Raw genomic sequence first — 25728 nt, forward strand, 5'->3', positions numbered from 1 at the left:
TCACCTTATTAATATGCATACAATCTTGTTCATTACTGAACTAGTCCATGTACTTCATAGTGTAAGCCAATATTTCAAGTTTGATCAGAATCAGACCAGAATATGGTCTCGAGTGATAACAAGCTCAGTCATTCAGACAAAAGATTAACACATTATTATGTGCAGATTTCACTCATATTCATAAATATCCAAGATCATGATATAAATATATCTTCAAAGTGTGATTAAATTGGGTCAAAACAATTGCCTTCAAAGTGGTAGCAAGCAAATGTTAACAGATGGACGAGGGATACAGGGCCATACCATAAGTTCACAAGACCAGAAAATCTAAACATTTTGAGAGCACAATGATTTGTTCATATACACATAGGCAATAAGTTTAATAAAATTACCAGGAACATGGTTGTTTATTGACATACTTATTTCCACACATTGAGTACAACATTTCTAAAGTTTCATGGCAATCCAATCACATTTGTAGTACTAGTTGTTTCACAAGATTATATACAATGCCTTGCGCTGCAAGCCAAAAGAGTCAATAACTATTGTTGATGTCTTGGGGTTTAATGCCATTTCTCAGTGCATGGCTGGCTATATATAGTGGCCATCATTGGTGGAGGGAGAATCTAGGGAAAACCCCAATAAGAACCACCAATCTGTGGGAAGCTACTGGCAGCTTTCTCACATATCAATAAACTAAGGCAGAGCAATAACTCGTCAGAATTATGAAGGCTTAGTGATTGGTCAACATGCGCATCTTCTGCAGATAACCATAATATTTACCCGATATCATGGCAATGCATCAAAAACTGGGGACAATGCACTCTAATAAGATAATCAGACACTACATTAGGCTATACAACAAATTGCACAATAACTCTACAAAACAATTGCAGTAGTAAATTATTTTGTAATAGTTGCATCTTCTTACAATGAACATGACACTTACCAAGTTTCATGGTAACCCATTAAATAATTTGAGACTAGTTGTGTTCAAAAGATTTTGTCATAGTGAATTCAGCAAGTCAAAAAGGGAAATAACTTGTAGAAAAATTGCAGAGCAAAGTTATTTGTCAATTTTCCAATTACTGGACTTGGCTAAAACATTAAAAAGAACATGCAGAGATGAATATTTTCTATTCATATTTTTTCTTTCCATTGTTAACTAATGGGGGGTGAGTGCACAACAAGCAGGACCCATTGTTTCATGACAAATTATAAAGCTGGAATCGAATAAGATTCCTAAACAAGATTCCAAGTGGGCCAGGGCACAAAAGTCAGGATAATTTGGACCTAGTATGTTAAAATTGATAGTAGCTAACATGATTAACTGTTCTACTTTGAGTAACCTCATCTGGGCTTGATAGTGCATTGGCATCCCTTGTATGAATGTGAAAGGTGATCATGTTGATTGATCTGTTACATTTGCTCTGATACACGTATGTTAAGGCCAATTTTGGACCAAAAGTCATTCTATGATATATAAATGTGATGTGATTTGGATTTTTAACGTAGCTTTAACAATTTTTCAGTCATATCGCTATGATGTCTGCAGTGTGGCAGTTTATAGTGATGTCTAGCACTGGGGCAACATGCCGCAGACATGTAGCATGATGTCCCACCCGTCACATTATCCTGACACCATGCCGACCAGTCCTAACACTAATCTTTTAATGCTGAGTGCCAAGCGAGGCAACTGTCAGTACCATTTTTGTAAGTCTTTGGTACGACTCGGCTGGGGATCAAACCCACAACCTCCTGCATCCGAGGCAGATGCTCTAACCACTAGGCCACAGGAGATATATAAGTAACAATATTCATACATTTGTGGCTGCTATAAGGTGTGATCAAAGTTGACAGCACCATACTGGAAACAGTTGGCTGAAGAAGTACTTAAAAAAACAGGCTTTTTATCAAATTGCTATGGAAGGCACATTCTGGTTTGCGGAACGAACCATATAAATTTTCTGGTAGAGAATTTTCCAAGAATTCATCCTAGAAACCTAATTTTCCTAGCAAAATAGGTTTCTTTGATAATACTTACCAAATCAAAATACCTTAGATCTACTTCTAGTTCGCAAATCCAATCCTCCCTGATACTAGTTATAGCTAAAGAGCTAAAAGTTGTCTGTCGACCTAGATGTTAGTCAGGCAGAGTGATCTTGCCTTAGGTATAAGGAGTGGTGGCAAAATACATAAACCTGTCAGTAACTACTGAAGTGAAAGGCATGCTATCTATGGAAGTAACTGCAGGGAGGCTGTGTGGGTGTATGTGTATTATGATTGGGAAAGCGTTCTTGAAGAAACACTTTACTAGGAAAAAGTGGTTTGTTCTTTATATACATTACCCTATCATAATACTTTAGGAGAATAGGTAACAGGTGGGAAGAGCTATGTCCTGAAGATACCATCTCCAGTGCCTTAAGGTATGTGAGACAGCTTCTAGGTAGCCTGACTTAAGTGAACTCCATCTGTCAGTGTGCAGCTTTGAATAGAGAAAACTTTTTCCCTTGCAAATCCAGCTGAACTCATGAAGCAGTGTCTCAAGAAGCTGCCGATGACCTGGAAGGGAAATCTGCTGAGCTGTGGATAAAGGTCCCATTGGACCCTTTGGGATGACAGATCTCAGGGATAAATGCTAGAAAATGTGGACTCCGATCTCCATCAAAACACCTGAAAGATGTTGACCAGATATAAAGTTCCGGCTGAATGTTATGCTGGTGGCAACTGCTCTAACCTCATGAGCCAAAATGCGTAACAAGCTCATTTGTGCTGGGGTTAGTTCTTGATATGCAGAGCATATAAGCCACTTTATCCAGGCAAAGATGATCTGTGTTGATATTTCCTCCTGTTCTTCATGAGATAAAAATAGGTGCTATCTCCCTCAATGCAGTGGCTCTGTTCTATTATGGTACTTCGAAGCCCGAACTGGGTCTTGTAAGGGGGTCTTCAGTTGATGTGTCCTGACAAGACAGAGGTTTCACAATGAGAGTCTGATTGCTCATGGAAGACAGCCTGTTCTTGGCAATGGAAGAGGATGATGCTATAAGTAAGACTGACCCATATTGTTGGACCTGCATGTAAGTCAGGTCTGCCGATAGGGTATGTATTCGTTAATTCTGCCCACTGTCACTAATGCCATGAGGGAGCAGGTCTTGCAGGAAAGGTGTGCCAGAGATGCTATTGAGAATGCTTAAAAAAAAGTGTCTTCTTGAACCAGGTTAATATCAAAGATAGCCAAAGCAGAACCTAACATTTTGGCAGTGTATACTTAAAATGGAGAGAAGGTCGAGTAAGCCCTAGTTTTGTCTAGGATCCTTTATTCCATAGTGATGAAAGGTGTCTGCGATTGTGGAGCACTAATCTTTTATCATACTCAGTGCAAACTATCTCTCTTTGAAGAGCAGAAGAAGGTAAGCTATTTGCACTACAGATGCCTGGATAGGTAAGATGTGTTCATGTATTCACCACTGGGTGAAAATGTGCAATTTGCCTTCATATGCCTTCAGAATGGAGGGCCTTCTTGCCAGAGTAATCCTCTCCACAACTGGTTGTGAAAACTTAATTTCTGAGGGCCTGTTTAATATGATAGACGTGCAGGTTCAGCAGCTCTGGGTAGGAATGAAACAATTGCTGTTGTGGTTGTTTGAGTAAATGACAGGAAAATCCTAATTTTCCCAGAAGTTTCCTTTGCAAGATTGATGAGGTTGTTTATCCACGACTTCTCCCATCTGAGTAGTGAAATGATGTCAAGGCAACACTCCCACTACTGCTTTCTGTATCACTTTGAATCAGAGATGTTGGAGGGTAGATGTATGCATCCAGGCTATTCCAAACGATAAAGTGTTGACTGCCCAAGCTTTTGAGTCTGGGACTGGAGATACAAAGGTTGGAAGTTTGGTATTCCACCTTGTTGCAAACAGGTCCATCAATGGTTGATCCCATCAGTTACATATCTGATTGAAAACTGAGGGATATGGAGACCATTCCATCTGTATTAGTTGACTGTTCCAGGAAAAAGATTCGGTTACTATGTTAGGTATCCTGGGATAGGGCAAACTGGAACACAGATTTGTTGTTGTTATGCCATTTTAGGAAGTCCCATGCCCGGATGCAAGAGTCTGGGGACTTGATTCCTCCCTGTCATTTGAGAAAAGTCATTACTGTATAGTTGTTGGACAGAATGAGAATTTCCTGCCATTTAAATATTCTTGCCACCAGTGAAAGGCTTTCAGAACAGCTGTAATCTCCAGAAATACTTTTTAAAATTGATATGCAGATGTCTTTCCTGGGGAGACCATGCACTGCTGGTTCCCCAAAAGGATGGTGTTAGGTGGGTTCCCCAGCCTTCTGTACTTGCATCAGTACAAACTGTAATCTCAGGCTTTTGAACTCGCAGAAATACACCTGCCGGGAGTCAAGTCAGGATGCTCTGATTCTGCAGATGGTGCCTCAATTGTGTGCAGAGAGTGAAGTTGGTCCAGTGGGCAAATGATTGGCCTCCACTGGGACATAAAAATCATGTGCAATGGGAACATAAAAGGCGACGTAGGACAATCAGATTTGCTGCCAATGTTGGGCAAGCCTAGTAGGCAAAGGAATTCCCATGTGGATAGAATTTCCTCAAAAGTAAAGAAGCTAATATGGTTAAGATTCCAATGCCCGATCCTGTGTAGTATACTCCATGCCTAGGTGAACAAATTCTTCAGATGGTACCAGGTCAGATTTTTACTTGTTGACAAGAAGCCCATGTTGGTAAGCAGTGTTTTAGATGTAACTCATCTTATGTTTCTGCAGATGTCGTCAAGGTAACTTGATGATGATGCTGTAGAAAGGGTCTGGACATGTGTCATTACTCGATGAATGAAGACCCAGGGGCCGGTATCGATTCCCAAATGGAGTGCCCTTAATTGGTATACAATATAGGAAAATCACAGGAACATCCTGGAAGCCTTGTGAATAAGGACATGAAGATATGCGTCTTTTAATTACACACAGATGGCAAAGTCTCCCTCTTGGACAGCATTCAAAATACGCCATGGTGTTTCCATTGAGTGCATTTAGGTCAATGATCAAGTGCATGTGCTCTTTGCATTTAGGACAGAGAAAAGTCTGAAACAAAACCCCTGAGAAATGTTCAGCCAAATGATTGGACCCTCTCTGTGCTTTATCTACTTCAGTTTGCAAGAACTGTGGCTTTGATAAGACGGTTTTCAGAAGCAATCTTATGTGTGGCATTTAGATCCTTTTGCTGATTTACCGTACCATCCCTGTATCGATGAAATAGTTGTGAGAGAGGGAGATTGGTCTCCTTGGTGGCTTGTTTGCAGACTTCAGTCAGGTCATTAAACAGAAGGTTAGAGGATATAGGATGTGCTCTTAGCTTAGCTTCTGGTGGTCCTTCAGGAAAGTGCAAGCAGAGATCACTGAGTTGCATGCCACAACAGTAAATTTGTACCTGCAGTACTGGCCAAAGTGTGTTGAGCAGCTCCGTTCAGTACTTGGGCTATTCTAGGGACCGACTCCCATCCAGTCCATACATTTGGACAGTGGCTTTGTCATTCCCCGAGTGGTGGTAACACTGTCGACTGCTGGGGTTTCTAAATGAAATACTGGTGTTTGGCCAAGGTACAACTCCTGACAAACTGGTGATGAAAGCAGGTCAGAATGTCCGTAACTCTTCAAGAAGTTACTGAAGTTGGACTCTTCCATTTTGTCATAAGATAAACAGATGTAGGGGGTCTGGACCAGGTTTTTGATGGTGTGGAAAGAGGAGGGCAGAATTCAGACACTTCATGGTTGAAGGGTAAGGGCTGAATTATCTCCCTTGTGGCTTTGCTCATAGTTCTAGGATAAATAAAGCAAATTTGTTTAAACTGTAGCCCAGCACCTGTCCTTTGAATATAATTTTGGTGCCAAGACAAATCTGAAAACGTTGACCTAGAAATCTGATAACAGTTTAATAAAGCAATGAAGCATACAGGTGAAATATAATGACAAAACAAACTGATAATAGGCCTCGACCTGTGCTTGAACAGAGTGGGTGCAGAGCTATACCATATGATGGTTACCTGGAAAATAGTGAGAGCAGACAATCTTAATTACATTGCTACCTTTAGGGAAGGTCAAGGATGCCATGGTAAATGAATCTCAACTGTATGTACCAGAAATGACGATTTATACATATATAAGAACTTTGTTAAGGGCATAAAACATGCATGCTTATATATATATATTGTAGCCTGAATCAATTGCATAGGCTACCTTTGCGAGTGACTAAGTGATCTCCAATGGAATGGTTATGCCAGTAAACAGCACTCAAGTGTCACCTATAGAGACATGCATGAGCAAGACGTGACTGAGTAAACTGTGTATTGAAAGACTGCCTGTATTTGTCTGACCAGAGCAGAACAAATACAGAAATGTACACAAGTGTCTATGTTACACACAAAAACCTTCACCTAAAAGGGAACTGTGGCACTGTTATAGATACTTGCAAAAAAGGTGCGACAATATCCATTATGAGGCAGTTCTCAGTAGGGAAAATGGCCCACAGACCACCTGTACAGGTAATATCAATGACGTTGCCGCCCAGACACTACAAATGTCTTGGAATAGGAACTCCCTGATATGTACCAGTTTATAAAAGAATTACACGTTATCTTAGGAGTTTTAGAACTCTGCTAGAGACTTGCATGTAGAGAAAATAATTATAGCCCAAACTTCAATGAGAATTCGCTCAGGCTCCCCAAGCAAATACCAAAGGTGTGATGATGACAAAGTTATAGCAAAATGGAAAGGCAAAGCTTTATCAACATATGAATAGAATAAGTTGGAAATATAGATAGAGTATACTTTCCTAAGAAGTGAAAAACTACTCCAACTTGTAATGATATATCTTAGTCATAGATTCTCGCTTTTGCAAGGTCTCTGGTGATGACAGCATGCTTCTTAGCACAAGCAGAAGTAGTTAATGACAGATTTATATATTTTGCTGCCAATCCTTATAACTAAGGGAAGATCATTCTGCCTGACTGCCATCTAGGTTGGCAGACAACCTTTAGCTTCCATTAGCTGAAAGTAGTATCTGGAAGCGCTGTATTTGTGATTCTCCTAAGGTATTATGATTGGGTAATGTATTTAAAAAATAAAGTTGACTCAAAACTTTCAAACATTCTGTAGAAGAAGCTGCAAATAGTTTTCCACCTACTTATTAAGCCACATTACTGTTAGAGAAGCAACTTCAGAAAAAAAATTTGACAACATATTCTAAGAAATGTTCTTAACAAATGTAATAAAAATATTGGGTCAGGCATTCTATGGAAGAAGTTAAAATTAGCTTTTCAACATGGCTGCTATAGAAGCCACACCTTTTCGAGGAACTGCCCTGCACATAAATCAGAAAATGTACTTAACATGTGCCTCATAGGGCCTGATGCTCTACTAGCTGAGAAGAATTTCCAGGAATTCAAGATAGGACTATTTCTTCCTTTTACCTGCAAAGTGCTGAAATCATCTCTGATATTCTTGAGTGATAGAAAGATTTTCATATTAGCTGCTGTGGTGGACAATATGGATACGAGACTGGCACCATTTACAATTAGAACCAACTTAAGATAGTTCATACAGATACTATAAAAAAATTCAAGCACTTTTAAAAGACATGTCAAGGGACAGCTCCTGTGGCCTAGTGATGCGGGAGGTTGTGGGTTTGAAACCCCGGCCGAGTCATACCAAAGACTTACAATAATTGTATAAACAGCTGCTGTGCTTGGTGCTCAGCATTAAGAAGTTAGTGTTAGGACTGGTTGGCTTGGTGTCAGGATAATGTGACTTGGTGGGACATCAAGCTACATGTCTGCGGTATGATGCCCCAGTGCTAGACATCACTATAAACTGCCACAATACAGACATTGTAGTGATAAGACTGAAAAAATGTTAAAGCTGCATTAAAAATCCAAATCACACACACACACACACACAGACTTGTCAAAGACAAAAAAAATAAAATTCAAGCTCCTATAAATGACTGCATATAAGCTTAGGAATAGTGTTAATTAAGGCATGTAGGGCCTACAGAATTTTCAAATTAGGCATTTGATTCTAAAACAATTTAGGAACATTTTCTTGTTAAACTAGGCCTAATAGAAGATACTGAAGTTCAATGGACTTTGGGACATGGGAGTAAATGTGCAGTCATCTCATCTACATTAGTTTGGAAATTAGCAGTCTTATTTAAAAGTATCATCCTCCTAGAGTTTGCAAGTTTAAAGCAAAAAACGTTCTAAATTCATTTCTAATGTCAACATTTCATTCTTATTATGCTTTTCACTCTTGCCATAGGACTTCAGAGCACATTCTCTCACTGATCTAGTGATATTACTGCAAGTCTTTACTTATACTAATGATAAGTGCTTCAGAGTTAAACGCTAATGAATTGACATTTTCAGCAGAAGTAAAATTCTACGAAGTTCAGATACAGAAGTTTCTTAAATGGAGGTTTCATTTTATCTTGATATTTATGTTAGTAAATTAATGGTTTTCAGTGAAATTTGTTTGTCTTGAAATTCAAGAGCATTTTCAGGCACTTTACCAGTACTTTTTGACCCAACCTCAAATTCAGTCACTTTTCATGTTAGCCACCAAACTTAAAGCACTTTTCAAGATAGCATAAACCCTGCTAGACATAAGTATTTTAGTGAAAATCCCATGTTTATATAACAATCCATTCAAAAGTAGCAATAACAAGATTTACTGGAAATCTTAACAGTACAAATTTCATTTAGGACCAATTAGCCCATGGGATGAATGCGTGTAAACGTTTCACAGCTATTTTCCAAGTAGTTTAGGAGTAGCAATACAAACTTGTGTTAATGGTCAGATGGACAAATAACATTCAACAGGTCATTCTTTAAGCTCTCATGGTCTAAGACCATTTTAGCTACAAATGTTTCAAGTTTAATCAAAATAAACTCAAGCCTTTTGGGGCAAGTTGGAAAAATATTTACATAGAATCTACTTCATTACTAGGGAAACAATCCATAACTCAATTCTTGCGCAGCATATCCCAAGAAACTTTCCAACCACATTTCAGAAAATTGGCTCAGCTACTCTAAAGGTAGAAAAACAAATCTGACTGCTAATGAAACTAAATAATTGATAGGTAAGCTCAACTGTTCAAGAGAAAAATCCAAAACATAGGTTTTCCACCTGGTTGCTATGGAAGCTTGTGGAACCACTATTTATAAAAAAATCTGACGGAGCATGTCCTGAAAAGCACCCCAACCAAGTCTGATAAAAACATCTCTAGATGTCAAAACAAAATTTTTCAGTTGGTTACAGTGGCGGCCACACTGTTGCTAGAGAAACCATCAAGATCATAATTCTGGCAGACAATGCCCTGAGAAACATTCTTACCAAGTTTGATTAAATTTGGCTCTGTGGTTTTTGAAAAGTCCAAAATTGCAGTGCTGATCTATGACAAATGCTCTATAAAAACTTGGGTTTTGGTTTCTCATGTTTGTCTTTTTTAAGGTCTTGAGGTATATTGAGTAAAGTGTCTTGCTCAATTACACAATGGTAGCTAGCTGATCCTTGCTGATCTGATTATGGGAACTGAAAAACTACCATCTGGCTACATGTCCAATGCCCTTGTCATGATGACACACACTAGACAAGGGATGATACAGATATAGGTATAATGAAACTCATTTAAGACAGCAAACAAAATATTGCAACATCTGATATCCATGTTTTGTAAGTTTTAACTGTTTTCCTTATGTCCTTTCTTTACCTGCATTCCACACAACCGTAGACCTATAGCAACTGAAGTTGTGTTTTTACATTTCCTCGTCTGGCTCATCTTCTTGGTCTCTGGGGCATCGTCTCCATGCTGCCGAGTCCCCATTTTGAGATCCAGTATACATGGAAAGCTAAACTTTGCTGCAACATTTTCCAATAATATAAATTCTAGACAGGAGTTGAGGTTTAACTGGTGTAATATTTTGATGGACATGGAGTGTAACCAATGTGCTATCCATGCCAAATCCCCACCCAATTTCTTTTAGAAGGGTCTAATATGCATGCACCGATTTTAAAATGTTTCAGCGATATATTATTTGTGAAAGTTGTCCAAATTTTCAAGGGCCAAGTTAATGTTCATTTTCCACTATATATTAGTTCATAATTCAAGGAGATTGTTGTGAAATGATTGGAAATTACTAAATTAAAAAGAAAGATGGATGATGGACTGGTGAACTAAAGCAAATAATTCTACCATGATTATGACACTTAAAAGTTGTAAATACAGTACATAGAACATCTTTTGCAATCATTTTGGGTAAAGTTTGCAATCATTTGGATTGCCCATCATAACATTAATATTTGTACCATTTATAATCAGCCAACAATCATCTTTTTAAAAAAGAGTCCTAAAAACTGCTGACAATCATACTGATTCTTTCTGTTATACCAGGTCAGCATAAAGTTTCACTCCATTCTAAACAGTACTCAAATTGTGCCACCTTATCTTGTCCTGCTTCGAAATGTTTTGAATTTTCATGTACCATTTGTGTTCTGTAATGTCTTTCTACCATTTCCAATGATGCAAAAGATGTTACAATTATTGTAAGAATTAAAGTTCAGAAATGCCTAAAGGATACTATAGTGGTCAGAGTCCTGGTTGTTTTTCCTCATTTTGGCCAGCTGTTTCTTCTGACATTTTAGACTCCATGGATTCAAACCCTCGGCTGACTTAAAGCCAGACTTTGGATCAGGACTGTGGAATACTTTGTCTGTCTGTGTGCTAACCTCAATACTTCCACTCCTCAAAAGACGAATACTGGAAAACAAGCAAGAAGGATTATGTCTGGAGGCTACAGAAAAGCATCAACTTTCACAGATATTTAAGAATCATAGGACCCTCATGTTTTTCATGCCAACTTTTTTAACCTCATTTTGACCATAATTATTAGTACTTTTTAACTACAAACAGTGCAAGAGTTCAAAGAAGAGCACTGTGGATGCCATAATAGGCCCACCATCGTATTCAGTACTCATGCATGTGGGTATAAGTAGAGCTTGGCTGACTTGCCACTCTTACTATGATTTAGAACTTTTATCACAAAGAAAATGGTTTCTTTCTTCCCAAATGACAAATCATTTGTCAATTTTGTTGGAAGAAAACAAAGTAAAATAAACTAACTGCTGTTATTTGGGCTACTGTAGCCTGTTCTTCAAGCTATCTAACCCAATATCAAGGGTACAGTAATCCCCTGTCCATGTGGTCCAAATCAGAAATTCATTCTTAAGGCAAGCAACTTTTGCAAGGTTATTTGTCTAAGGGCATGTAAACTGTAGCTTGCAACTTGACAGTAGCTCCATTTTGTTTGAGTGGTGTTTATACAAGTGCCTCTTTTATTTACCAGTAATTACCTGTTCTTTTTATTTACATAGTGTAGGCAGCAATTCATTCGTTAATGGGGGCAATTTGCAACTGGCTGAGGAAATATCTTCTAATGGTTATATCACATCAAATTTTGAGCTGCAGAACAGGGATTCCCTGAGGAATCTGTTGTTTTCAACTGATCAGTTGACTCCTAACCCCTTTTAACAATGATGGGAAAGTATGACGACACAATTTTTCCCAAAGGGGTCTTGGGTAGCTGAGTGGTCTAAAGTGCTCATCATTACCAATCGCTGCCATCTCAGGATCGACTAATAAGGGTATGAGAAAAAGCTGCCAGTAGCTTCCCAAGGGTCGGTATTTCTTACTGAACCACCAGTCCCAGCACATTTACCCATGGCATCCACTTACTACATGACAACACACCAGCACATAAATCTGCCATCTTCACCAGCTTCCTGTTGAGTAAGTACAGCATTCAAAGGTTGCCAAATCCTCCATACAGCCCAAGATTTAGCTTCAAGTGATTTTTAGCAGAATCATGTTATCAAAGATTTGCTGAGAGGCTGATGATTTGAAAGCCAGTACAGTTTTTCAGTGTACGAACATACCAAAAAAGTGACTACAAAATGACATTTAACAACTGGATAATCAGATTAAGAAGAAATTATTATTTAGAACTTGTTAAATAACCCAGAATACTGGACAGCAACAATGACTTGATGATGGGAGCAGTACTCCTATAGTAGACAGCAACAATGACTTGATGATGGGAGCAGTACCCCTACAATGGATAGCAAAAAGGACTTTATGATGGGAGCAGTACTCTTATACTGGACAGCAACAAGGACTTTATGATGGCAGCAGTACTCCTATACTGGACAGCAACAAGGACTTTATGATGGGAGCAGTACTCCTATACTGGACAGCAACAAGGACTTTATGTCGGAAGCAGTACTCTTATACAGGACAGCAACAACGACTTTATGATGGGAGCAGTACTCCTATACTGGACAGCACAGACTTGTGATAAGCGGTACACTGCTTATCGTAACAAAAACATTACCAAGATTTATAATCCCAACCCTAAGAAAAACAAAATTATGGCCCAATTTCAGATAGTAACACTTGAAACAGAATATACAGGTGATGCTACCTATACACTAATTCAACTAATGTGCCTTATTAATGCCATTTATAATGAAGAAATAACATTCAATTTGCACCACTGTTCTGTTTTATACTGTAGCTTGTTGTGCACATCTCATGTGTGCATGCACATGCATCTCATTCCTCATTAAGAAAATTGTGCATAAATATTATTTCAAAACTTAGACCTATAATTTGCCCAAGAAGTTATTTAATTTATAAGTATCCTATGTGAAAAATTACCAAATAAACTCGCTTATAAGTTGATCTATTTTACTGAAAAGTTTATTCATGCAGGATAGGGGTCATCTTATAAATGCAACATACAAAAAATTTTGACAATCTGTGGGTAATGTTCTTAACTCATGATGCCTGCAATACACAAAAATACTGTGAATTCAAATCTTTTTACATTTTTATGCAATTATTCCCATTTATGATTGAGTTTTCTTATGGTACCAATACATTTATTAAATTATTATTAAAATCGAGTTGGAATAAACCCAAAATATACGTTTTAATAATACAGGTATAGAAATGATAGTACATACCATGCTAAATTTGTGATATTATGCAAATTGTTTGATTCATGTGCAATTTGTGCAAAATGGAATACACATTCAGTGGTTAGTAAAAGAAGTACATGATCCTGAATGAAGGCATTTTTGTTTTGATTTTATAATCTTTATTTGGCAAGTCTTGCCATAATATTTATAAAACAACAACACAGATAAATAAATATGATTTTGCATTATAATATACTACATTTACTTCCATTTTAATAAAAGATTCTGTAACAACTGTTCAAACAAACATAAAATGTAATGGGGAGTTTTGACATGTTTTATATTCATTTATGGTTTTAGATGGGATTCAGATGATTTGCATCAATTCACTGCAGTGCCAGCACCTAGTGTTTGTTCCAAGAGGATTTTTAGCCTTGTGGACAATCTTATAAATAAAAAGTGGTCTCGTATTAAAACAGAAAATGGGGACGGAATGGTTTTTCTTCATAAGAATATGAAGTCTTGCTCCAAATGTTGATTGAATGACTCAGTTGTATGTACATATATTACCTTATTCAACATCTTGAAGACTCTTCAGGTCAAAGATGAAAGTTCTAGAATGTTAACAGATCAAAATATGTATTCAGATTGCAAAATGTGCATTGAATTAGTTGTGAAAATCCATTTGTATGCTTTCATATTAAATAAAATATGCATAAAACCATTGCATTTAAAAATGAGATACCAAAGACTTAAAAAAATGAACAAACAGCTGCCTCGCTAGGCGCTCAGCATTAAAAGGTTGGTGTTATGACTGGTAGGCCTGGTGTCAGGATAATGTGACTAGGTGGGACATCATGCATGTCTGTGGCATGATGCCCCAGTGCTAGACATCACTACAAACTGCCACACTGCAGACATTGTAGTGATATGACTGAAAAATTGTTAAAGCTATAATAAAAATCCCAAATCACACACACACACACATCTGAGTGATTAGAATGAAAGGGAAAGGGACTGAGAATAGATCCTTGTGGAACACCAAAACATAGATAAACTGGGCTGGAATGTTTTTCTTTTATGGACACAAATTGCAATGAAATGTCGTCAAGTGCAATCCAATCATAAGTTGTTGTTGTTGTTGTGGGGTTTAACGCCATTTTTCAGCACACGATAGGCTATACATGGCGGCCAGTATTAATGGTGGAGGAAGAACCCGAGAAAACCCCAGAAAGAACCACCGACCCACGAGAAGCTACTGGCAAGCTTTCTCACATACCCACATTGGCTGAATCCTAGACTCGAACCGCCGCAGACAGAGGTGAGATGGCAGTGATCCATAACGAAGGGCGCTTTAGACCACTCGGCCCAATCATAAGTAAGATAACTGAATCTAAACGCAAAATTTTGTCACTGTCTTACATGACATTAGTATTAGGTGTGGATTAACAATCTTTAGGTCTTATTCAGTTCATCAAATTTGCAACAATTATCATCAGACCATTAACAAATGTTTTAATTATATTATTAAGGAAGCCTGTTAGATAAGTTGGAAGTGGTCATCCTGATCAAAATTTGTCCATGGAACTATTCTATCAAATAAAAAATTTATCTGCTGTTACTCTATAATTTATACCAATAAAATGATAATGTCCCACACTCAACTATACCTGCAACATTCTGGTGAAGATGTTCGGTACTTTTTCCTTGTTTTCAGCAATGGACTAGCAGTGTTGTCTGTTTCACTTCCACTTGAGGCTGGGGATCGAGCCCAAATGAAGTCTTTAGGTGAGGAATGCTGGCTGTCGGACGAGTTCTCTGAAGCATCCACTGATGGTGGATAGCCCATTAGCGTGATATAACCATCACTGTCCTCATGCAACTGTACTTCAATCACACCTGATAAGAGAAAAAAAATTGAAATCAATATTTCGTTTTTAAAGCAAAGTTTGAACATCTATTACAGAAGCTGAAATGTTGTAACTTTATTTGACAAATTATTATAAAAATAATACTGGAAAGAAATAGTATTTTTCATCATGAAAATATATCAGAATGTGAAAATACATCAGAATATAAAGAAATAATCATAAAAAAGACTGAAGATCATTTAAAAAGAAGATCATAAAGAATGCTAAAGTGAGGAATACAAATACTGAAATTTGAATATCAGAGAAAATTTTCAATTCAAAATATTCCTTGTATAGTTTGCATCAACTTCAGTGGATTAAATTTTCAATGCTCAAAGGCAGGACAAAAGATCACATCAATATTCAGAGATCTTGACAATATTTGTAGAGACATTTAGAAAATAAAACAAAGAGCAATAACAAAAATTCTTTTCATTATTGTAGTTTTAAAACTTGCCTTTTTGAGAAATTTTCATATTAATTTTTTTAAATCCAAGAACAGAAAAATAATTTTTTCTTCTTTTTTGCCACAAATATATTTCAAATCAGATCAATTATTCACTGTTCAGAAATGAATACTAATGATATCTACATCACATTGACTCCACCACCCTCAATAAACTACTGAAACAAATTAAGCAACTGGTTAATACTGTATTCCACTCTGTAATGGATTTTAAAGCCAGAAACTTTCCATATTTAATGTAATGTGTGTGTGGTTGCATTTATGTGTGTGTGTGTGTATGTGTGTTTAACTACTCAACATAAAATTAAGTACCTGCTTTATCTGTTAAAAAAAAGGAATCTGAATTCTAGAATGTCCTCCTCAAGGAAAATGAACCTCTAAGGTAAACAAAAATATAGGCAGCAAAGATCTGTTATCTGTTATGTATATTTAATTTGTATTGTGTTGGATTTGCTCATGGCTATATGTTATAATAAATTGTATTGTGTGATTCCCTTTAATCCACAAATGAGGGTAGGAGTTGGGCCTTCATGTATAATATAGTAGAATAAACATGTTGACTATATAAAGTCTTGATTCTGACATTATAATTTTCTAGCAACACATTTTGTTTAGTCTGATGGAAATTTCCATTAAGAAGACAGAGTAGTGGGGATTTATACAAGATTGTCTATAACACTGAATTTTCTGGAAATGAACTTTTGACCCTCATTCTGGTTCCCAAATTGTGTTCCATGTTTTCATATTAAAGTTCATTATACTGGAATTGCTCATTCCTACCTTAACATCCCATGTGGAATCAGTATTAAAATTAATCAATTTTAGTTACATTCAGTTGAGAGGATTTATTTAAATTATTCACTTGATTTGCAAATTACTCTAGATTTTTGGACTAAAACACCTTTTTTTTAGATTATTTTGAATTCATTCAAAGACATTTTGGATTATATTGTGATACATCACAACTGTTGGTGCATTGGCACATTCATTGCTATTGGTACATCAGCAAATTCTAAATTGGAATTCATTTGGAACACCGCTGGGCTTGAGATATAACTTTTAGAACTAACAGATTTAATTCACAAGACAATAAGTTCTTTTTAAATTTACACCTTGTATTCTTATAAAATAAATTATTTGTTTAATTTTACAAAACTTGTTGGTTTTCACTCTTTTCTAATACGTGTGTTTAGTTCAAGACCATAGAGCTCTAACCTATCAATGTCAGGAAAAAACATTTGCCTTCAAAGGTAACAAGGAAGGAGAGAAGCAGCATCCAGAAGTAGAATGGAAGATTGACTCATTCCGGTAAAGACTCATTCCAGTAAAGAAGATGAGACAAGCAGAAAAAAAAAAAACAGTGAAGAGGAAGAATCTATACCATAACAGAAATTCAGAATACAAAACAGTTGACCTTTATGGTGTTTTATTAAATTGAATTGTTATTCTTTTTTCACAAGAAAATACCAAAGAAAATGTAAATGTATCTTTGTCTTTCTAATTTTCATATGGATAAGGTATTCCCAACAATTTTGCAGACCAAAAAATTGCATTCTGGATAGTAAGTATGCAGTGTTAAATAGTAAATTTAGAATATTGGATACAATATAACTAGGTACTGGTCACTACTTTTTCATTAGTTATTAAGTGAGGGGTGTTGGTCGCTTCAAATAGCATGAAGCTTGTTAATTTTGTACCAATACATTTCATGACTTTTTGTAACAATTTTAGGAAGATAAAATATTTTCACAATATGTAAAAATCTGTCGCAATTTTTATATTTGTCTGGAAATCTTTCATTCTTCCTAAATATAGTAATTTCCTTTTTGTGTGAAAAAGAACTAAAATTATTAAAATTGTTTTACATAGTGGAGGAAATTGCTTTATAATCTCCAATAATATCTGTATTAAGAAATTTTGGTATTAATTTTCCCCTTGACATATTTTAAATTCTTTCCCCAACATTTTTTTCAGTCCCCACTAAAGCCTGCTCAAATCTGAACAATCTTATGAATTTATGTAGTTCTAGCCCATGTCAATATTTTTAAAATATTTTCCCTGACTTTTCAGTCTCTGCTAAGTCCAGTACAATTTCACACGTTTAGCATTACACTCATCCCTGCCATTTAAATGTAATGTTCTGGATTTTTCTCTGTCTCTGCCTGAGTTTTGTAATTTTAGTACAACTTCTACTTTAAGCCAATTTAATCTTAATGTTCCAGGACCTAGTTTTGTAAAATTCTAGGATAGTTTCATGATTTTATCAAAACTTTAGTCACATCTATTTTAGTGTTATATTGAGTTGGTTTCCTTGATTATAACCATCTATAGCATTAGTACAATACATGAAAATTACCAACACCACCAAAATAATTTGAGATGTAGGTAATGCTTTATATATAAATCTCATATGCACAAAGATACTAGGCAGTATGTACACAAGGCATATTGGATACTATGTGTGCCATCTGAGGTCAGCCACTTTCAACAAGTAAGCCATTTGAGGTCAACCACTTCTAACATTGTTACAATATACCCGTACCCCCAAAAATTCCCATTATGACCCCACAGTGTCCTTCCAAGCTGAATTTCCATTAGACCTAATAAATTGAGATCAACTGCTACTAACAAGTCCAAAAGTATAGAATTTTTTTAATGAACTCCAATGTATAATTGTTCACCAAAGATCTTTATATTAAAACCCCACTTAAACTGCAATGGAATAGATTTCCTATGGAAAAACCAAGTTTAACTCACAAACAAGATCAGGTCTTGAACTCAAATTCAAGTAAAGATTTTGTTTACTTAATAGGGATCACACAAATCAGGTAGGCAATAATTCTACATGTTAATCATGGACAAAATTTAAGCACACATTGTCTGGGCAAAATTTAAGTACAAATTGTCTGTCTGTCTGTCTCTCTCTGTGTCTGTCTCTGTCTGTCTGTCTGTCTGTCTCTCTCTCTCTATAACTTTTCCCAGACACTTATTGGGGTAGATGGAAATTGGAAATTTCAAATGTGCCCAACTTGGAACAAATCACATTCATATTTTCTATGCTGTTCATAAATTCATTGGAAGTCAAATTGATTTATGTAAGTGCACGTTACTATTCTGCATGCACAACAACTGCGAACAGTAACTTTCCCAATTTTTCCAAATGATTTGCCATTGCCCTGCAATGACTTGATATAGAAGGAAGCAGTGTGCAGTGTTAACTTTTAATCTTGCCAATTATTCCTTTTCATTTATTTGTTTTTGTCCCTCCCTTTTCTTTTCTCCCTATTTTCTCAACTTTCTAAACATTTATAACTTCTTTCTTTTCTTTATCCTTATCTTTGACCTAATCCCTTGTTCATCCTCCAGTTTTATATACCTTGGATAAATGCTAATGTTTAAGCAAAAGACTCTTCACTTTAACTATTAACAATTTAATTTTCTGTCATTAAAACTGAATACATCTGCCATATATTCATATATATTTACAATTTTTGTATAACAAAAGGAAAAGAACAATGTAAAGCCACTGGCTTTTGTTCTATTCCTTTACATTCTAAATTACACTTATAGTGGGTATGTGAGAAAGCTTGCCAGTAGCTTCTCGAGGGTCGGTGGTTCTTTCCGGGAATTTCCCGGATTCTTCCTCCACCATTAATACTGGCCGCCATGTATAGCCTATCGTGTGCTGGAAAATGGCGTTAAACTCTACAACAACAACAACAAATTTATAAATAAAATATGTTTAAACAAAGAACTGTTTCATTGCAAACCAATCAGATTCATGTACCAAATAATCAGTGCACTCTCCTAAATGGTGGAATGTAGTTTCACAATAAAATGGAGTGCAATCAAGATCCTGAAATGCAGTACATTATATAAGTGTTACACATAAAAACAAAGTGTTTCACCTCGTGCTGGATCAAAAAACAGGGTAATACACTGGTGTGCATTATACACACAAAAATATGGGTTGAAACTTTGGGGCGGCTTCCCCATAAGTAAAAGACCTAGGCCAAATTCTTTGACACGTTTTAAGCTGATTGTTTTCAAGCTCATGTCCCCACTATGTAATCAAATTCTGAAATGTTGGCCAATTCTGCGTGTCAGGTAATTCTGCACAACGATATGTCATTTCTGTAAACATTGTATCACGTGCTATTTTGGGTCAAAAATCCATTTTGTATCCAGAAAGAACAATCGCACATTAATTAAGAAAAGTGATATTCATAAAGTGTACAAAAATATCCCAAATATAGACTTGAAATACACATAAAAATGTGATTTCTAAATGGCAACGTGAAGACCCACTCCATGACCTTCTTGAACCGGTAACCCAGCAAATTTGATTTACTATGCATCTTTTAGAATCATACAAATAAATACATTATATAAAAGATGGAAATGTGTACTTTAAAACAAAACTGCATTTTAATCCAAGTTTCCAATTTTGCAAGAAGTTGTCCCACATGTATAAAATCGTCTGCTACCCAACGTGTCTACTTGTCGCTAAAACATAAATTATCAACAAATTCCACGGCACATAGTCTGTTTCTAAATTCTGTAGTAATTTTTCCCCATCAAGATGTTATAATCACATTGCATCCTATTCACTGTTGTTTCTCTTCCACGTAATAGCTTATTTTTTTATAAAATGTTGAACTTTACTAACTTTTTTACAAGATCAGTTTAGTTTGCTTAATACCTCTTGCCATTTATTGGCATTTTTACGTTGGATTTTGTAAAACTAGCTATAAACCTGAATTAATTATTTGACTGAACTGCTGACAGAAATAGTCCAAAGTAATATATTTCATTTCTGTAGCCCAAATGGATAAACATGACATCTTTTCAAAGCTATGTGCAGAATAGGCCAACATATCGCAAGTAAGGAAAACGGGGGTGGTATCCTCTGTGTCCAAAATTAATATTTTTTTGAACAGAATATTCTGGTGACCATTGCATCTTTTCAAATAGTAAGCATTGCTGTATTTTATTTTTGTCAATCGCTCGAATTCTGTATGCATTTTGCTTCAATATTGGAAACGAAAACCTTAGGTGCGCAGAAATGCCCGACAGCAGTGTATGTATCAGTTTTCATCATCACTTTTATGTTCTCCAAACTTTAGGTATAGCTATACCTGAAAATCTGACACTTCTAACATCTTAACTGGAATAGTTCCCATATGTTGTGCATTATCTCTTCTTGGATTACGGGGACTAGGTTAAGTATTAGGTCATCGGCCATGCTCCAACATTTTCCTTTTGACATCAAATTTGCATTACATAGTTCTACTCACACAAAAAGAACAAAACAATTATCAAGTGTAAAGAAGAAATAATTTAATTACTCGAAATAGAAGTATAAAATGCAGTTACTTCCCCTTAGTTACGATTTACCACCTATAGAGGACGCCATCCGGAAATGATGTACATTTATCCCTACAAGACGAAGTACATGCTTCTTGTTGAAAAATAAAACACTATAAACTATGGATAGGGAATACTAAGATGAAACTAATGTAAACTAATTTACTGTTCAGCCTTATATTGGTATGCATGCATGACACACTAGATTGTGTCACTTTAAAAAATATTCCATTGTTTCAATTTATTTAGCAAATTCCCATTAATACAGGTAAAAAGAATCAATGCTGGCTTCCCAATGTTGGCCGACTTTAATGAAAAATGAAAAAAAAGAAATTGACAAACTTAAAGAATCCGAAAGGAACCAAACTTGACTTCTTTTTGTCGGCCAACTTCATAAGAAAATATCGGCACACTAAAAAGATACCAAAGTCAGTTTCCGAGGTTGGTTTGCTTTGCAATAAAATAACCTATGTATCTGATATCCTGTCGGTAAGTTAAACAATGAGTTTATTGCTCCTTGCCAGTTGTGTTTATCACCCGGGCTTCTATTTGTTTGCCATAATAATCATAATTGATGTTTGCAGGGCAAACAGTATACACAATAATAACTTGCTTTAATAATACCCATGCTACCAAAAAGATTATCATTTGCACTCACATTGAATGTATTTTAAAATAGTGATTTTTTATTTGTGAGATACCGTCTCATAGTTAACCGGGATACAATACAACCTGGCTCAGTTTGCAATAAGTAACTTATCATGCGTAAATGGCAGGTGCCTTCAAGCAATCAGGAGATATTTTCATCTCATTTGCGATTTTGTTATTTGACATGAGCGATACACACTAAAGATGCATACGCAAGCTGGTATCTGCTACATATACGGAGTTCATGGATATATAGTTTTTAAATAATTTTTGCATGATGAAAAAAGAACGAATATATGATAACAACGCAAGGTTAATTTCTTTCATTTTATTTTCAAACAAGTGTATGTTTATCAATTTCTTTTGTACCATGGGGTGGGTGGGCACAAATTCAACATAAAATTATTTTCTTTCTAATTTGTACAGAATACAATAAAATTAATTGGTAAGAGCTTCATATTGCAGCAACTAAATACTGACAAAATATTCAACATTATTCTCTATCTCATGTGGGTGGGGGGGCCGAGTGGTCTAAAGCGCTCTCTGTTATGGATCACTGCCGTCTCACCTCTGTCTGCGTGGGTTTGAGTCTCGGATTCGGCTAATGTGGGTATGTGAGAAAGCTTGCCAGTAGCTTCTCGTGGGTCGGTGGTTCTTTCCGGGGTTTTCCCGGGTTCTTCCTCCACCATTAATACTGGCCGCCATCTATAGCCTATCGTGTGCTGCAAAAATGGCGTTAAACCCTACAACAACAAAAACTCTCTGTGTAATCGAGTGTGCATTGTATGCAGCAGTGTTATAACGTGAAGCCTGAAATTAAGTATGTTTGTTATAATATCTTATGTACACTACCCTTAGCAAAATGGGTATGTATTATGTAGAATATCATCTGTTTAGTATTGTTTTATAAATGATTATTGATAATTTGACCGGAAGACTTAAATTGAGAATGTCGTCAAGCAGATGCATATATTTTTTAGCATAAAAAATGTATATAGTTTAATTGGAACAAACAAGATAATGTCAGTTTGTGTTTTCTCTCATAAATATATACGTTACGAAGTATGATTATTTTCTTTCAAAGAACATCAAAATAGTTTGATTAAATTTAAAGTTTTTTTTCCTAAAACCTATCTTACATAGCATCTACTTGTTTGTTTTTAGAAAAAGAACTTACAAACTATTGCTAAGTTTGGCCAAATTTCCTTTCGAGTTTGACCCAATTGTCTTTGGGCCAAATTCACTATAATCCAGCGTAAATTATACAACTTTCCCATCCCTCCCTTATTCAATCCCCCAGATTAAATCCACTTTTTTCTGGTAAACATGGTTTTTTGGAAAAAGAAAGAACCCTTTTTCCCATCATCACTCTTTAGGTTACATCTGTATGCAACACAGTGCACCATATTTGCTGTACAAAAGCACGATCGTACGATATATCACATAGACATTTACGTGGGGAAATTAAACACTTGAATGGCTAGATTTAATAGAAGGGGATACATGTATGTCATATCTGGTTCTGGCATGCGGAAACTAGTGATTGTTTACGGAGACTGCCAAATAATGTTTTCATTTAAAAAGTGGAGTTTTAAGTCTAATTAAACATTTTTGTGGTGTGCATACATAACCAATGCATTTTGTTTATAACTATAATAATATCACACGTTTGTACAATATAGGTGGACAGTGACCTTTTAAGTATTACAGTTCTATGGATACCAGAATATATTTTTATACTGATGTGTGATCTGGATTTTTAACCTAGCTTTAAGAATTTTTCCGTGACATCGCTATGATGTCTACAGTATAGCAGTTTATAGTGATGTCTAGCCCAGTCATGTTATCCTGACACCTGGCCTATCAGTCCTAACATTAACCTCTTAATGCTGAGCACCTAGTGAGACAGCTGCTAATAACAATTTGTAATTCTTGGGTATGACTCGGCTGGGGTTTGAACCTATGACCTCTTGCATCCATGGAGGATTCTCTAACCACTAGGCCACTTTATTGGTCTGATATTTATCTAAAAAAATTGTGATATTTAATACAGATCTAGTAAGTATTATGACTATCTGTTTTTATTCATAATCATATAATCTAAATGCATTTGTGCAAACTGATTTTTTAAAAACTTTTCTATACTACTAAAAAAAATTGTTTTTTTTTTGTATATGCTCTGCATAATACAAAATCCGATGGACATAAGCACTGTCTGTATATGCTATGTAAAATACCTCAATCTGATGGATATGAACACTGTATATACTATGTACAATACCCCAATCTGATGGACATGAGTACTGTTTGTATGCTATGTACAATACCCAATGTGACTGATATGAGTATGGTTTGTATACGATATGTACAATACCCCAATCTGAAGGGCATGAGTACTGTTTGTATATCCTGTGTAAAATACCCCAATGTGATGGATATGAACACTGTATATGCTATGTACAATACCCCATACTGATGGACATGAACACTGTTTGTATATGCTACATATAATACCCCAATCTGATGGACAGGAGTACTGTTTGTATATGCTATGTACAATACCCCAATCTAATGGACATAAGAACTATTTGAATATGCTATGTACAATACCCCAATCTGATGGACATGAATACTGTTTGTATATGCTATGTACAATACCCCAATCTGATGGACACGAGTACTGTTTATATATGCTATGTACAATATGCCAATCTGAAGGATATGAGTACTGTTTGTATATGCTATGTACAATACCCCAATTTGACGGACATGTGTACAGTTTGTATATGCTATGTACAATAACCCAATCTAACGGACATGAGTACTGTTTGTATATGCTATGTACAATACCCCAATCTGATGGATATGAGTACTGTTTGTATATGCTATGTACTATAACCCAATCTGATGGACATGAGCACTATCCGTATATACTATGTACAATACCCCAATCTGATGGACATGAGCACTGTTTGTATATGCTTAGTACAATACCCCAATCTAATGGGCATGAGTACTGTTTGTATATGCTATGTACAATAACCCAATATGATAGGCATGAGCACTGTTTGTATATGCTTAGTACAATAACCCAATCTGATGGACATGAGCACTGTCTGTATATACTATGTACAATACCCCAATCTAATGGATATGAGCACTGTTTGTATATGCCATGTACAATATCCCAATCTGATGGATATGAGCACTGTTTGTATATGCTATGTACAATAACCCAATATGACAGGCATGAGCACTGTTTGTATATGCTCAGTACAATAACCCAATCTGATGGACATGAGCACTGTCTGTATATACTATGTACAATACCCCAATCTAATGGATATGAGTACTGTTTGTATATGCCATGTACAATACCCCAATCTGATGGATATGAGCACTGTTTGTATATGCTATGAACAATAACTCAATCAGATGGACATGAGCACTGTCTGTATCTAATATGTACAATACCGTAATCTGATGGACATGAGCACTGTCTGTATATAATATGTATAATAACCCAATCTGATGGACATGAGTACTGTTTGTAAATACTATGTACAATACCCCAATCTGATGGACATGAGTATTGTTTGTATATGCTATGTACAATACCCCAATCTGATGGATATGAGCACTGGTTTTATATACTATGTACAATACCCCAATCTAATGGATATGAGCACTGTTGGCATATACTATGTACAATACCCCAATCTAATGGATATGAGCACTATTTGTATATGCTACATATAATACCCTCAATCTGATGGACATTTGTCTGAGTACTGTTTGTATATGCTATGTAAAATACCCCAATATAATGAAAATGAGCACTGTATATGCTACATATAATACCTTCAAAATAATGGACATGACTACTGTTTGTATATGCTATGCAAAATATTCCAATCTCATGAAAATGAGCACTGTTTGAATATGCTACATATAATACCCTCAAATAGATGGACATGAGCACCATTTGTATATACTATATATAATACTCCAATATGATGGACAAATGTTCTGTATGAAAGCTTCTTTTTATCTTTCACATGGGGTGGGTGGGCATATGGTGAGAATGCATACATGTGACAGAACCAGGATTTCAGACAAATAATTACAATATACATATATTACAAAATAATATTTACAAATAATCTGTCGATTGACTTCTGAACCAGTCATTTTTTTATTGGCATAAATGTTACATTTCACTTTTGAAACAATTATTAGACTTTTGAAGAGAATTCTTTGAGTAACAATGGTTATCGT

At 35.8% G+C, this 25728-nt stretch overlaps 1 protein-coding gene across 1 annotated transcript in view; it reads right to left on the bottom strand.

Moving 5' to 3' along the window:
• LOC149807102 (inositol hexakisphosphate kinase 1-like) overlaps positions 1-25728 on the bottom strand; it is a 63427-nt gene that overhangs the window by 14696 nt on the left and 23003 nt on the right. The window contains exons 3-5 of the mRNA XM_089961986.1: positions 14730-14958; positions 10662-10840; positions 9794-9969 (exon numbers count right to left, since the gene is read on the bottom strand). Of these exons, the coding sequence (XP_089818112.1) occupies positions 9794-9969; positions 10662-10840; positions 14730-14958 (584 nt within the window). The remainder of the gene's footprint in view (positions 1-9793; positions 9970-10661; positions 10841-14729; positions 14959-25728) is intronic.

This window comes from Sinohyriopsis cumingii, chromosome 1 (genome assembly GCF_028554795.1).
Source record: "Sinohyriopsis cumingii isolate HCF-2022 chromosome 1, ASM2855479v2, whole genome shotgun sequence".
NCBI lineage: Eukaryota > Metazoa > Mollusca > Bivalvia > Unionida > Unionidae > Sinohyriopsis > Sinohyriopsis cumingii.